The sequence below is a fragment of the Ixodes scapularis genome, unplaced genomic scaffold, assembly GCF_016920785.2.
Source record: "Ixodes scapularis isolate PalLabHiFi unplaced genomic scaffold, ASM1692078v2 PGA_scaffold1__304_contigs__length_218370807, whole genome shotgun sequence".
In the NCBI taxonomy this organism is placed as follows: Eukaryota; Metazoa; Arthropoda; class Arachnida; order Ixodida; family Ixodidae; genus Ixodes; species Ixodes scapularis.
Window position 1 is genome coordinate 201,969,720 of NW_024609846.1, and position 15,844 is coordinate 201,985,563.

General features: G+C 48.0%; 2 protein-coding genes across 2 annotated transcripts in view; one reads left to right on the forward strand and one right to left on the reverse strand.

The window, feature by feature from the left end:
• The window catches only part of LOC121048543 (multiple epidermal growth factor-like domains protein 6), a 241,208-nt gene extending 225,721 nt beyond the window's left edge, over window positions 1–15,487 (forward strand). Inside the window, exons 23-24 of the mRNA XM_040504993.2 lie at window positions 14,963–15,097; window positions 15,203–15,487. Coding sequence (XP_040360927.2) covers window positions 14,963–15,097; window positions 15,203–15,246 — 179 coding nt within the window. The 3' untranslated portion in view covers window positions 15,247–15,487. The remainder of the gene's footprint in view (window positions 1–14,962; window positions 15,098–15,202) is intronic.
• LOC121048544 (protein MLP1 homolog) lies at window positions 2,770–3,673 on the reverse strand. Its single transcript, XM_040504995.2, has 3 exons — window positions 3,639–3,673; window positions 3,397–3,551; window positions 2,770–3,198 (listed from the first exon to the last, which is right to left on the reverse strand). The coding sequence occupies exons 1-3, from the start codon at window positions 3,670–3,672 to the stop codon at window positions 2,923–2,925; spliced, it is 465 nt and encodes a 154-aa protein (XP_040360929.2). The 5' UTR covers window position 3,673; the 3' UTR covers window positions 2,770–2,922.
• Window positions 15,488–15,844: the final 357 nt, after the last annotated feature.

Below are 15,844 nucleotides of genomic sequence, written 5' to 3' on the forward strand. Positions count from 1 at the left end.
GGGACCATGGTCTCCATCGTTTGTCCGTCCAAGAACGACCCCACCGTCACGAAGGCGGCGTACTGGTGCCGCAAGTACTTCCACGCCCTCAACGTGATGGTGGTAAGTACACTCCTGTTACGTAATCAAAACACGCCCCAAATCTGTAGAAAAAAAAAAATATGTATTGCCGATACGGTGTAAATATGCCGTTTTATGACTGCGGGCTGTGGGGTCTCACGACTGCGCGAGCATGTGCTTTACGTAGCATGTGAGCCGCGAGACGCTTCTCCCAAAAATAATATTTGTCTGCTAAAACGTGCAAGCTTCCGTCAAAAAAACAAACAAACATTTCTGTTTCAAGGTAGTTGTACGTACCTTGCATCCAGGAAGGTGTGTTGACATGCATGTGTCGGACAAAATAACTTGAAAGGAAGAAAGGGTAAAAGCACAGGCGAGCTGGTGAAGAACTTCCATCGTAAACCGGAGACACGGAAAAAAAAAAACTTGTTTTTTTTTTTTTTATTTTTCCGTGTCTCCGGTTTACGATGGAAAAACTTGAAAGGTTCTGAATTTGTGACTGCTTTGTGAACCATAAGTACAACCTACTACTTGTGTACTTGTGGATTCAGGTAATTACATGTCAATATCTCTCTCACTTTCAGGTGTGTGACGCCGACTGCCGGATAATGTGCATCGACCCACGGTACCCTGGGTCGGTGCACGACTCCTTCGTGTGGCAATTTTCCTGGCTCCGAAACCAACTCGAGTAAGGGCAGCTGCCACGCGACGGCCGGTTCCTGCTTGGTGAGCATACTAAATTCATTCCTTACGCACACGGTGGCTCCCACTGCTTGAAAGCCACAGTACCACACATACTGTGCGTGTTGTGAGGCACACAGACACAGTTGCTGGAACTCCTTGAAGTGAGACAACACCCAAAGTTTGGCCATTAATCTCTGTTTATGTCCACACAACTCTTACACTCTGCAGGCTACGAAAACCACACTACACAAGGCATGCGACTGCAGTGCGAGTCGCTGTCTGGTTCGGCCCACTCACTGTTACTGTCTGCCTGTACTCTCTTGCTGGTTGGTTTTTGCATTAAGTTGGAGCTCTTTCGCTGATCCCTGTGGGCGCCTGGTCGCTTTGACGGTCGTCAGTCTGTACAGAATGGGATCAATTCCTCCTTGGCCACTTGGGGCTCGCCGTCTCTGTCCCACACACTGGATTCTTTTCCCTGAGCCTTAGACCCTCCGTGTCCCAGCAGGACCTGACTCCTTTCCAATCTAGCCACCCCCTCTCTTTTCCCCAACTCCCCCGAGGATTAGGGGAGAGGCTCGTCGAACTGGCACCTTATCCCCTTGCTCGCCAAAGACAAGGCCAGTGTGTTCTGCTCTGCCCGTGCTTAAGGTCACGGCCACACTCCCAAAAGCAACAAAGTTTTTATCTGTCAGATGCAAGGGCCTAATAATGCGCTTGCATACAACACGGAATCGAGCACTCATCCCATACAACCCACCGGGAAAACACAGTTACATGAAATAACAGGGAGGGTGCAGGCAAGCTGGTGCTAATTAATCATAATGTAAACTGATACTGTAGTGCAAAAATATTAACAAACTTTTAAGTCACACATTATAATTGACATAGTTGCACACACCTGTTTTTGCCGTTTTCTTGCCTTTCATTTTAAAAAGAAAAGAATCTAATATGTTCCATCCTCTACATGTGCAGGTGACAGCGGCTACCCCTTGGAGCCTTGGCTCATCACCCCTGTCCCCGGGAACCACGCGACCTCCACCGCTTGCGGCCGGTTTAATAAGGCGCATTCCTCGGTCAGGTCTGTTGTGGAGCGCTGCATCGGGCTGTTGAAAAACAGATTCTGGTGTCTGCAAAGGCACCGCGCTCTGTATTACCACCCTTCAACATCCACTGCCATTATTTTGGCATGTGCAGTGCTCCACAACATCTGCCTTGCATCGAGCGAGCCAGAACCGGAGTCAGACTCTGACCCTGAAGTGTCAGAGTTAGAGCTCGGAGGGGTCAGCGTCGGCTCCCGAGAGGCTGGCTCCTGCCGGCCCTCTGGTCGACCTTCCGGTCGGCCTCTCGGACAGGGGAAAGGCTCTGAGGCAGCGCCTTGTCGCCCGCAGACGTGCCCGTGCGGAGCGCCACACGCAAGGAGTCGGCCGCCACGACGGTAGTCCCAACCGCCAGGGACACCGTCGGGAAGCCCCTCAGTGCCCTCGCCACGGTGGTGCCCAGCATGAACGCCGCCAGCGACGGGGAACCTTTCGCCACCACGACTGAGGTCCTGACCACCAAGGACCCCGTCACATCCTTGCCCTCAGAGAAGCCCTCCCCGTGGAAGCCGTAAAGTGCACACTTCGCTTCCTGCTCCAGTCATGGCCATCCACAAGCTACATACTCTCTTCAGCTGCTGCACCTTGTGAAGTTCGTCGCACAGCCAGCGTGCTGCCTCCGGATACGTGTCGAGTGCATCGCAATGATATCGATACAGCCTTTTTTTATTTTATGAGCAGAAGGCACGAGACGCAGTAGACAGTGACAGAAAAGGTTCGCAGGTTTAATTGCCAGACCAACAGGTCATCTGGATTGCCCCTGCAAAGAACTGCGAATTAATTTAGACTACCTCTAGAAATAAATGCTTGCTTTTGCAGAGATTGCTTTCTTGGTTGCGGATTGAACCAGGAATATTGTTGTCGTGGACATTGTTGTTGTGGACACGAGACATGGCTTGCTTGGGCATAAATCCGTCTGTTGCCCAGCCAATATTTTCTACTTGCTTCACGGGTCATAGCCAAGGAAAAAGGACTAACCCTGCTCTTGGCAATTGCTGTAATCTGACGATTGCGCCAATCTCAGGTTGCAAAATTAAACGGCCGGCTTGGCATGTGTAATAAATAAAATAAATAAATAAATTTAAGGTTCAGTTTCAGGAGGGGCGGGGGTTGTGACTGGAGCTGTGGCCAGGGCTGCGGCCGGAGCAGCGGGGTGGGCCGGGGCTATGGCCAGAGCTGCGGGGTGGACCGGGGCTGCGGGGTGGGCTGGGGCTGCGGGGTGGGCCGGGGCTGTGGGCTGCTCCAGTGCCCTGCTGGCCAGCAGGAGGAGCCGTTGGACCAGGGTGCTGTGGGTGTTCTCGAGTCCCGAGGCCGTCCTGTCAAGGCTTCCAGAGATCCGTTCCAGGACCCCCAGGAGCTGAAATGGCAAAGGAGTTTCATTAACATTGGGCAGCATATTTCCATACACCCACAGTCTGCCAAGACCTTGCTCATGCCACAACTGTTTCATTCTGCACCATTGTGGACATGCACTGCTTTCTGTGGCCTCGTGGCAGCACCTTGGTCTGAACCTTGTTAGTTGTAAGTGCATGTAAGGTTAAGTTTGAGCCTGTACCCGGCCTCGGAACTCCCTCTCCTCTGCAGCCTGGTCCTCGTTCTGCTGCTCCACGGCCTGGATGGCAGCCGCATCGTGCCGCTCCTCCCTAGACTGCCAGGGGGAGGCGCGAGGCATGGTGGGCCGCACCCACGGCCCCTGGCCTGTCGTTGCGTCTGCCAGGAAACCGAGTATTGGTGATGATAGTGCTCATACCTGCACCCCTGATGATAGGTCCTAGATGCCCTAGCAAGAGAGCTTACCTCGTGAGGTGGAGGGCACTGGCTCGGCTGCCATCTGGTGCCTGCTGCTGCTTGGCCTCTCCTGGAAGAGGAATTTATAACTCGTCTGTGCTTGTCTGTGCCTCCCATGAGTTGACCAAACATTTTGACGAGCATGCATTCTACTCGGGGGAGAACATTTTGAGAATGCCACCTCGGAGGCATTCTCACTCTTTTTTTGACAACGTTTCCATTGAGTACCAGGATATATGTCTAGTGCTAGCACATCATCTTCCCAAAAATTACAAGCAAGACACCACAGGGATTTATTGCAACAGCCAGGAGCAAGGTGGCCAAAATGATGCATGTCCCTGTTTGAGAGTCAAACATTAGATTTCGCCACTACATGGACAGATGCAATGTCTTCCGCTAGAGCTCCTAATATTTGCAAAAGGTCAACGCGTTTCTTAAATGCATCATCATTGATATTCCGCGGTGCAGCGCATTGGTGCCCGCTGCGCTGCACTCTTTGTGAACATGATGGTAATTATTGAAGTACGTACCTGCTGGTCGCCCGGTTCACCGGGGACCCGCACCCCAGGGGCCCCGAGCTCCGCATCTGTGCCCACCAGCGTCAGGATCTTGGCCAGGGACGACGCTAGTGGGCGCACGGTTGAGCTCCCGCCCCCGGTCCTTCTGTTGACAACGAAAACGACTGAATAAATTTCATTCCACTACCAGCAGACTACAAAGATCACCTTGTGGCCTCGTTGAGCTGTGCAGCTCGCTTCCGCGCCTTCATCACGCGCCGGGACCAATGCTCCTTCCACTGCTTGTAGCTCTTGGTTGGAGGCCCCAGCCAGGGTTACCAGATTGGGCTATTAATAGCCAAATTGGGCTACTTCTTTTTTTATTTGGCATCAAAATGTGGCGGTTGGCTATGTGGCTATTTTTGGGCTATTTCAAATCATGACGGAGAAAAATAATTCAACATGACAAACATTGAGACTGCGGGCAATATAAGGGGACACGAAGACACAGAGGTCTCTATTATTTATTTTTCTTGTGCTTGCTTTAGGGTAGAGAGATAAAAGACACTTTAGGATGGACACAAATCAACAGTCCATTTTTTACGGATTCCTGCTTTCAAGGTTTTCTGTGAAGATGCGTAGGCATGACGTCAGGACCACGGCTTTGACCTAGATTCAGTTCTAATGGCATCGCTTCTGTATTCATTGTGGCTTATCTTATGCCTCCAAGTTCACACAAAAAAGGACCTTGCCCCTGCATCCTCCTCCCTGACCTTTCTTTTCATCACCCTACCATTTCCTAGGAAAGAGGTGGATTGGGAGGCTACATCTAGGTCAAAGCCGTGCAAGGGCAACTCTTCGATATTGATGAAACGAGTAATCATGCCGAATTACGCATCACCCGAATGCGCGGACTGGGAAACGAATGTGCTTCATGTACGTGCATGTGGCTTCGGAAGTGTTTTTCTGAATACTCTTGAACAGTCCTCGCTTTGCGAGAAGGACAGAATTGCGCTCTTGGAAGTATGTCGGAGGTTTGTGATTGCGTGTATCAAGTGTGATGAAACGCCTCCCTGCGAACATGCAGCTTCTCAACGATTTGTTGTTTCTCAAGCATGGCAGCATCACACAGTTTTCTTTTGACAGTTTTTACAAAGCGTTTTCGCCTTTTATACAGACTTCGGTGATCTCGGCCATGGAGTCCGAGTACAGGCTTCTCCAGACGAATATCAGAGATCCGTCTGATGATTGTTTAGAGCTATTTGGGAAAAATGTAAGGGAGGCAAGAAACAGCTCCGGGGCAGCCATGTTCCCGTTGCTCCCTGCGCTTGGCACCGCGCTTTTGACACTACCCATGTCAAATGCCGCCGTTGAGAGGGTGCTTAGTTAGGTGTCCCTCACGAAGTCGGACCTCAGAAACAGATTGTCCCATTCGACCCTGGAAAGCATCCTGTTTGTGAAGTTCGCATTCTTTGGGAAGAAAGAGTGCTGCAAGGACTTCAAGCCCACAGAATTTTTTGTGCGCTTCAACTCGTAACTGATGTATGAGGTCAGCCAGCCCTGCACGAGCGATTGTTAACTCTATGTGACTGTACAAACTTGTCAATACTTAAAAATGCCGATACTTTTTTGTGTGTGTTTTTCCAATAAAATGTTTCATATACATTTCAAGATGTTGCTGTTCTTGGAAGCTTCTTCTACACAATATATGCAGATGCAGTTCCGGCTCCAGTTCCTACTTGCGAGAGCATAATTTTGAATTTTCTGGACCCTGACACTCAGCTGGATTTTGGCTACTTTTTGGCTATACAAATTTTTTGCATTTGGCTACTTTTGGGCTACACCGTTTGGCATTTTGGCGGTTTGAGCTAAACCTACCTGGCAACCCTGGCCCCAGCGCGTTCAGGCGCAGAGCGAGCTGCTCCCACAGACGCCGCTTATCGTCCCGCGTCAGGGCGGCGGAGGGGCCAGTGGCATTGCGCGCGAGCGACGGGTGCTCACACATGAAGGAGAGTTGCTCCTCCTTCTGAGCAGCCGTCACTCGCGCGCTCCTCGTTGGTCCCGCCGACCCCTCCGCTGCCCCCGGCACCCCCGGCTCCTCGTGGTCCGACATTTTGGTTTGAAGAAGGCGCGTAGCGCACATCCCGCATAATATTGGAACAACTTTCTCTCCAATTAATTCTTAAATGTATTGAAAAAGGACAAAAACAAAACTGTTTGTTTTAACAACGCCAACAGGTTTTGATTGTTTTTCAATACTTTTACCTGTACTAGAACAGATGAGGCGGCCAGCGACGCACGGGATTGGTTGCCGTTCTGCTCCCCGCGTCGTAGGAAACCCTACCGACCCTACCAACCCTACCCCGTATCCCGCGCGTAGGGACGCGGGGACGCCTCGGGGAATGCGTAGCTCCCTTTGCTCGTCGGCGGTTGGCTCCGGACGTCGCTCAAACGGGTGACCGGTGTCAAGTTTGCCATGACGTAGCGGCGTCAAAGTGGGCAGAGCCGCCACGTGAGTGTTGCTAGGATACGTTCCTCCATTCCATTACGTCACTTCTATGTACCTTTTCTCAAATGTCAAATATTTTCCTGGTGGGTTGTATGGGATGAGTGCTCGATTCCTTAGGGGTGCTGTGTTGTATGCAAGCGCATTATTAGGCCCTTGCATCTGACAGATAAAAACTTCGTTGCTTTTGGGAGTGTGGCCGTGACCTTAGGCACGGGCAGAGCAAAACACGCTGGCCTTGTCTTTGGCGAGCAGGGGGATAAGGCGCCAGTTCGACGAGCCTCTCCCCTAATCATTGGGGGAGTTGGGGAAAAGAGAGGGGGTGGCTAGATTGGAAAGGAGTCAGGTCCTGCTGGGACATGGAGGGTCTAATAGGAGGAGCTATATAGGCAGACCGAAGAAGAAGGGTCAGGGAAATGAATCCAGTGTGTGGGACAGAGACGACCCGAGGGCAGATACGGCGAGCCCCAAGTGGCCAAGGAGGAATTGATCCCATTCCGTACAGACTGACGACCGTCAAAGCGACCAAGCAAGCCCCTAGGGCAGGCACGTAGCCAGGGGGGAGGCCCATGGGGCCTGTGCCCCCCCCCCCCCCCCAAAATCTTCCATTTTGCAGGGACCTCCTCTTCCCCCTCCCCCTCATACAGCATTTTGTCATGGGCGGGCCCCCCCCCCGAAACAAAATCCTGGCCACGTGCCTGCCCCAGGGATCAGCGAAAGAGCTCCAACTTCATGCAAAAACCAACCAGCAAGAGAGTACATACAGGCAGACAATAACAGTGAGTGGGCCGAACCAGACAGCGACTCGCACTGCGGTCGCATGCCTTGCGCAGTCTATCACTTTTGAGATTTGTGTAGTGTGGTTTTCGTAGCCTGCAGAGTGGAAGAGTTATGTGGACATAAACAGAGATTAATGGCCAAACTTTGGGTGTTGTCTCACTTCAAGGAGTTCCAGCAACTGTGTCTGTGTGCCTCACAACAAGCACAGTATGTGTGGTACTGTGGCTTTCAAGCAGTGAGAGCCACCGTGTGCGTAAGGAATGAATTTAGTATGCTCACCAAGCAGGAACCAGCCGTCGCGTGGCAGCTGCCCTTGCTCGAATTGGTCTCGGAGCCAGGAAAATTGCCACACGAAGGAGTCGTGCACCAACCCGGGATACCGTGGGTCGATGCACATTATCCGGCAGTTGGCGTCGCACACCTGAAAGTGAGAGAGATATTGACATGTAATTACCTGAATCCACAAGTAGTAGGTTGTACTTATGGTTCACAAAGCAGTCGCAAATTCAGAACCTTTCAAGTTATTTTGTCTGACACATGCATGTCAACACACCTACCTGGATGCAAGGTACGTACAACTACCTTAAAACAAAAATAATGTGTTTTCTTTTTTTTTTTTGACGGAAGCTTTCATGTTTTAGCAGACAAGTATTATTTTTGGGAGAAGCGTCTCGCGGCTTACATGCTACGTAAAGCACATGCTCGCGCAGTCGTGAGACCCCACAGCCCGCAGTCATAAAACGGCATATTTACACCGTATCGGCAATACATATTTTTTTTTTCTACAGATTTGGGGCGTGTTTTGATTACGTAACAGGAGTGTACTTACCACCATCACGTTGAGGGCGTGGAAGTACTTGCGGCACCAGTACGCCGCCTTCGTGACGGTGGGGTCGTTCTTGGACGGGCCGACGATGGAGGCCATGGTCCCGTCCACGCAACCGATGACGCCGGGTATCCTGCCGAGCAGCCTGAAGCCCTTCTCTGCGTCGAACCTCTCGCTCGGCGTCTCGGGGAAGTGGATCCAGCCACGCTGGACCCCGAGACGACGCACGATAGCGACGGACACGGCGCGGACCGCAACGCTGACTGTCTTTTGGTCCTGCGCTACGTGTTCGTTGCTCGCCACCATGCCTTGGAAGCTCCCCGTGCCGTAGAAGCGCAGTGCACACAACACTTGAAGCTCCACAGTCATGACCGTCCAGGAGCTACGCACTCTCCTCACCTCCGGTTCCTCGCGCAGTTCGTCGCACAACCACCGCACCACGATCTTGGGCAGGCGGTATTGCTTCCAAAAGATCTCCTCCGGGAGCTCGAATGCATCGCGGTGTTCCCGATACAGCCTTTCCGGCGAAAAAAAAAACTATGTTACAGAAAAAATCGAATTGACGAGACGGCGACGCCTCGCCGCCGAAAACATGGCTGCCAATGACACCTAGTTCCGAGCAAGTACCTTTTGAAACATACTCGGTACAAAGCAAAACGTCAGTTTGTTGTCATGTCCGGTAGCCGACTCCGCCCAGTTTTGCCGACTCCGCCCACATTTTTCTAGAGAAATTACGTCACTTTTGCTTCCAACCAATCAGACGCGAAGACGTCACTTCCGTGTACTTTTAAAAGGAACATGTACAATGTCAAACCTAGCTATCCTGGTCTGACAGCTTATCGTCCAGTAAGGCGGCGACGAACTTGTCTGGCACCAAACGGTCCTCTATTTCAAGGCTCTTGTAGTTGCAGCGTCTGATTAGGGTTCGCAGCTCTGTGAAAAACGCGTCGACAGATTCGCCAGGCTGCTGAGTCCTGCGGTGGAATCGTCAACTTTCGAAGATTTCGTTCACAGGATGAACGAGGACGGTACCTGATTGCAGGCCCATACAGTAAAGCAGCGTTCGTACCTCGTTTCGTCGCTGGCAGAACCGAATCCAATGGCGGAGGCATAGTCCTCGTAGGAGGTGATCCACGTGGTCCATTCGCCAGGGTTGGTGAAGGCGAACGAATTCGAAGTGTACAATCTACCCCGATGGAGGTTAAAGCCCCGTGGCCCCGAGGTGGATGCCCTTCTTTTCTTCGGATATGTTAGCCGCTGTCGGACTGGCTACGGATTAATCCCACTTCTGACACTGTGTTCAAATTGCTTGCGCGGTGTCGTAGTGCCCGGCAGGGACGGACCACAAGACAAAGGTGGCGACCAAAAAATGAAAGATGTTTACAAATCTCTGTAATGCGAAATTAGAGCGCAGCTCTTGAGGAGGTGGAGGGTATGCCCCTCCTCCTCCTCCTCCTCCTGCATATCCTGTCCTCCTCCTTTTCATCCATCTCCTCTTCTCTCCTTCTCCTCCAATTCAGTTTCCCCGCTAAATTTAGAGGGGAAATTCAGTTTCTCCGCTAAATTTAGCATACAAATTCAATTTAGCGGGGAAATTTTTTCACTAAATTTAACGGGGAAATTTTTCCGTCAAATTACCACGCTAAGAACAAAAAAAAATTTTTTTTTTTCTTTTCTTTAGTGTTTTTTTTAGCACTTTATTGTAGCTTCTTTTACAAGTTGTGAGACGATTTGGTGGTCGTGCTTGGAATATTTTTACCCAGAAATCGTACCTGTAACGACATTACTTTTTAGTTACTTTCAATAAATGGGAACCCTGTTAGTTACATCTTATTTCCACTTAACACTAACGCGTTACAATTACCAGTTACCAAAAAAAGTATATTTAATTTATCGTTACATCCAGGAATATTTCCCTCTATCTGGAAACGCTTTGTTGTTGTACCGATTTATAAACCAGGGAATCTTAGAATAGTAAACAGTTATCGTCCCGTTTCATTGTTGTGCACTTTTAGCAAGGTTTTTTAAATGATGATGCTTAAACGTCTGTATAGTTACTTTAGACATGAAATGAACCCTGAGCAACAGGATTCCTGAAGGGCAAGTTGGTGGAAACCAGTCTATGCTCTCTTTTTTCAGATTATGCCGTTCCGTTGGTTCAGGACCGTGAGCAAGTCGACGTAATATACTTTGATATGGCGAAGTCATTCGACAAGGTTAATCACAATAGACTTCTGATTAAACTAGATAGCTATGGTTTGTGCTTGCCTTACTGCAATTGGTTCAAAAGTTATATTTCATGCAGTACAAACTATGTTTGTGAGTCAGGATCCATGTCCCATTAGTTTTCATTGCCTTCCGGAGTACCCCAAGGAATTACCCTGGGTCCACTTTATTTTTGATATTCGCGAATAACATTTCGCTGTGTGTGAAAAATTCTAAAATGCTCTTGTTTGTGGATGAGATCAAACTGTTTCGAAGTGTACCGATTGTACAACAAATTTAAAAGGGGCTGTTCAATGAATTATTTTTTGTTGAATGAACAAAAAACAAAACAATGTCTCTTACTAGAAAGCGCAATTCACTTATATTCTCTTACACACTAGGTGGCAGTGTTATCACCCGAGTGTCCATCATTCGTGACTTTGGAACCTTTTCTATTGATGCTTCAATTTTAATTATCTTTTAACTAACTGTAAGGCCTGTTTTAGAAACCTTGGGGTGATATCTCGTTTCATGAGAAGATTTCCTTCGCCTGTTTGTCTTGTATGTTTATTTTGGTGCCTTCTAGTGCGCACGATGCTGCAGTATGCCTCTTCTGTATTGAATTGCATCAATCTTACTGCATCATGCTCTATTGAGCGTGTCCAAGAACGCTTCATATACATACTTGACGATTGGAATTCCGCATATGTTACTACCAACCACGAACAATTACTTCAAAAACTTGGGTTGTGTACTTTGCTTGATAGAAGACAAATACGTGATTTTATGTTTTGATATAAGGTTGTGAATGGTGCTGTTGATTCGCCACTTTTGCTAAGCAATGTCTGTTTTCATGTTCCTCTGCGGTCCAATCGATTTCAGAGTCCCTTTTACCCTTCTGCTTTGAATGACACGTCACCGCTAACAGGAATGCAAATTCAACAAGCTGGAACAATCTGTTCTAGACATTTTTAGCGATCTGATTGTTTTTCGACATAGGCTTGGGTCAATTATTTGAACATAGTTAAGAGCTTGTTTCGTTGCCTGCATTTATTCTTGATGACGAGGAGTGGACCACTAATCAGGCCCTGTGCTCTTTTGGACACCCAACAGAAATAAAGATTAATAATAATATTATTATGATAGGCTATTTCAAAAAGCTTGACATATAGGACAACGTATGAGGGCATAAATACACGGTGTGCTGTATGCCAAGGGGGAGACGAGACAATGCAACATGTGGTGTTGAGCTGCATAGGCCTAACTCCCACCCTCCCGTAGGTGGCGACGGATTTAGCCGGAGCGCTGCGGTTTGCAGACGAGAATGGAAGAATGGACAATAAGTGCATTTTAATAACAAGGAGGAGATTGGAAGACTGGTGGAAATCATCTAGGGGGAATTGAATGACGTACAACTAACTGACACAGCTGGGGATAGGCAGGCAGAGGGGAATCGGGACTCCCTCCCCCGTGGCTCCAGCCCAAATTAAGTCTTCAACTTGTCTTCCGGTAACGCCGACTATGTTTGACCAGAGGAAAATTGGCGACTCCCTCGCCGGGGGGAAAAGGAGGGGGAGGGGGTGGGGGTGAAGTTTTCAGTTTTTTTGCCCAGTTCCCCAAAGGTCATCCTGGTGATAGTTACAGAATTGCAGATGGTAAGCAAATTGGCGAAGGAAAGAAATCATACTTTTAGTTCTTAATTTCAAGGCTAGGTGGCTCAAGCTACCCCCGATATAAAGGGTACAGCCGTTAGCATCCATCCTGGTTGGGTCAGGGAGGATATATGGGTAGGAGAGGGCATGACGCCTGCCGCATAGCCTCCAGAAGCCATGCTCCCTTGATGCCTCGCCTCTTTCTCATTTTCCTCCTTACTCTCCTCGCTTACCAGGGTAACGTGACCAGATCACGTGACCGTAGCTAGCCTTCGTCTAGCCATGGGGTACTAGAATACACCACAGTCTAGCTTTTGATCTGATGCCACAGCATTGTTTAAACTTTTTATGACTAGGCTTCACCAGTATTGCAACGTGCCCTCCTAGTACTTCTAACCTCCTTGGGTTGGCTACACTGGGCGGTAGACGCCATCTTCAACGGTGCTCCCAGTTTGTTTACGCGTTGGTTTACGTCACCCCAGTACGAGTATGATGATACGACTTTTGTGGTGTGGTGAAGAGGCCGTGAGGGAAATACAACAACCACTTCTTTTTCCCGCGCTGAGAAATTAGTTTTTTTTTTCTATTCTGAGTAAGGACAAGAGACAGAGTGGTACGAAGAATTTATGATAGGTGAGAGTGGATTAGTTCCTTGAACGGTCTTTATGTGTTTTTTGTGATGCATTCGTAGCAACCTTGTGAAAGATAAATGAGCGCTCGTTGCTATGGACGTAAATATACTTGCAGTTACATCATCCTGTTATTCTAGAATCTATTTCCCGATCAGTCGCGAGCTTATGTGACACGAAGTGCACAGTTGTCGGCGATCCGGTGAATACGGGTCCATCGATTGCTAGTCGCAGTGCTCGCAAGTCTTCTGACTGCCCAACTCGCTAGCAGGTTGAAGACAGCTCGTAAACCGCTTCATGTCTACAAGCAGTTTTGCGAAAGCAAAGTCCCTTTCCGTTTGCTTGGATAGCGCTAGCAGATCATCTGTGCAGACTGCTTATGTGAAAGCCAAATTTGATTGTATCGCAATTATCATTCAGTTGTTTTTAAGTTCTGCCAGATTCTTACATTTGCTAACACACAAGTACCCACCTTCAAATCTGTGCACGAAATTAATTTTAATGTATTGTTCAATAAGTCATATTTACGGCCGAATAATTTTCTCGCGCCTTGTCGAACGTAGTTGCTAAAATGACCAATCCTTGGAAAACAAATGGCACACAATTAAAAAAAACCTGAAAAAGAAAAAGCTTTTTTTTAACATTTAACATGTCAAAAAATTAATTTTCCGTGAAGAAAAAAATTGTTTACGGCAATATTGACGGTGCGAGATGCGATTTAGTCGGTAGTCACCTAGTTTGCCATTGTTTTCTCTCTCGGCATTTCGGGCACGTGAAGGAGAGGGGGATCGGCTTCGCCTTCACATTGAGGTGGAAAGAGCGAATGACCATTCTGCGACGTCATGGACTTTGAGCGCAGAATTTTAAATCTCTCGCGGTTAATATTTCTCTTAAAAATTATTTTCGCGTAAATTTGTTTTTGTGTTTGCGTGTCCCAATTAGGTTTTCTTAAAAAGTTTGTTTTTCTTTTTCAGTGGCCCTTTAACTACGAAAATATTGTGATATTGCTACTTTGATTTGTACTAGCAGTCTGAAAGCTGTAAGTAATCAGCTGTTTAAACCTGCCATGCAAGCACGCGAGGCCGTATAGTTTTACCTATTTTCCGCGCATACGAACACAATTTCCCACGCAAATAAAGCCGTATTCAAAAACCGATAGCCGCACAAGTTTTCATGAATAACAATAATCTATCCGTCGTGTATCAGGCTCGCTCGCCTTCGGTCAAACAATCCTGGCCACGTCGAACGGGCAGTTGCCACCCCCATCGTGGCTGACTTTTAATCTGGACATCACGGCAGAACAAGGCCAAAACAGTTTCTTCACTGTTTCGGGCAACCAAACACCTCTCCACCTTACTTTACACAACAAAACGCGAACGCATTGCGACTAGTATCGCCACACTGAAACGTTTGCAGGCTGGCACGAGCGACGTGGTATCCTTCAAAATGGCAGCGGGGGCTAGTAGGGACAAGGGCGTAACCCGAACAATTGAAAAAGAGGGGAAGAAGGAAATTCCCTCTTGCCCAGACCTTCTCCTGTGAACCCCACATCGCTGTGCTCTCCCCCTCAGATTAGCCTGATGCTTTCCTCTTTCTCGCCTGCAGCTTCCGCAGTACTGTGCCCAACTGGTGAGAACCTTTCCCCAAGGGCGCCGCCATCTTGAATTGACGTCACTTCCAGTATGGGCGAAAACACTGTTCTGCCGTCGCCACGCCATTGGAAGACATTTAGGAGATAAGCGTAACCATCACGCACATTCTCGTTTTGCTTTCCCTCTATTTTTTTTTTTCTGTTTTATTATTTACAGGTTGAACTGTTTCATTATTTTTTTTTGCAGCCCATACCGGATACGCCTATTAGGTGGCTTGGGACAGGAGTACACGAAAAAGGTCTTATAGACCTTTTTCGGTACTCTACCCCGTTAGTTAGCTTTATGGGTCACTCTCCCCCGTAATGTTACTGTTACTAGTAACTAGTTACTGCCCAAGACTGCCACTAGCCCACACGGCCACCAATCCCCCCAGTTAGCTCTGCTAAAGTGGAAAAAGGTGGCAAGTAATGATGAACATAATTTTAAAAAAGTGGCATGTTCATAGAAGTTATCATATATTTTCTGGGGAACAAACTATTATTAACTGCATTTTAAAGTGACTGTGTGTCTCAATTCTAAATTAGCACACAGAAAGTCACTTTTTAACATCGCCCTGTTTACTAAACCAGATGTATTTGAATTTCAGGTTGTTCAGAGAGGTTTTACGGCCCAGGATGTAGCCTATTTTGCAAGTGCCCTCAAGGCTCAAAATGCAGCTCAACAAACGGTCAATGCATCTGCCCGGTGGGATGGTCTGGGCCACTATGTACCGATGAAGAAGGTGATGTACTGTTCATACAACTGTCAACAATAGACAACTGTGAGCTTGAGTTTCTGGGCATTGTGTTTTCAGTAATAACAACATATAGTACTCTTTTATTTCCAGAACTGGGCAAGAACAGCCAAGGCAGTGTTTCTAATGGTATATAGAAGACATATTTTTTGCCTATTTGTAAGTATACTTGCCGAAGTGATTTTTCTGTCAATAAAATATTCTTAACACAGCTATGTAGATACACCTGAGTAGGCATTATGAATTAGGCACAGACCACCTTACTGGCAAAATTACACAACATGAAATGCTAGAAGTGCATTGTGCCTAAGTTGCCATACTCCCAGCAATGTAAGTTAAAATCTTGTAGAAGTTGCAATCCAAATAATTGGTGACTTACACAACATAGCACCTTCTATGCCCACTCAGAAGCTTTAGAATGCGAGAAAGCTCTTTTGGTCTCCTATATCCTGAGTAAGGTCCTACTTTCAACAACAATCTGGAGTAGTGTGAGCTTCGAGCATGGAAACATAGTAGAGGCACTATAGAAAGTGGCATATTGTGCTGTCAAACTACACTTAAGCATAGTTTCCAGCAATCTGTGCTTGATGCACTTGGCATTTCACATGCTCCATATGTCAGGGTATCAATAGAAATTGAAATAGACTCATTTGTATTATCATAGAGACATCCCAAGCAGCACGGATTTTGGCCAAGCAATGGCCAATGTCTGGCGATAGTCTTTTGGCCAGTGGC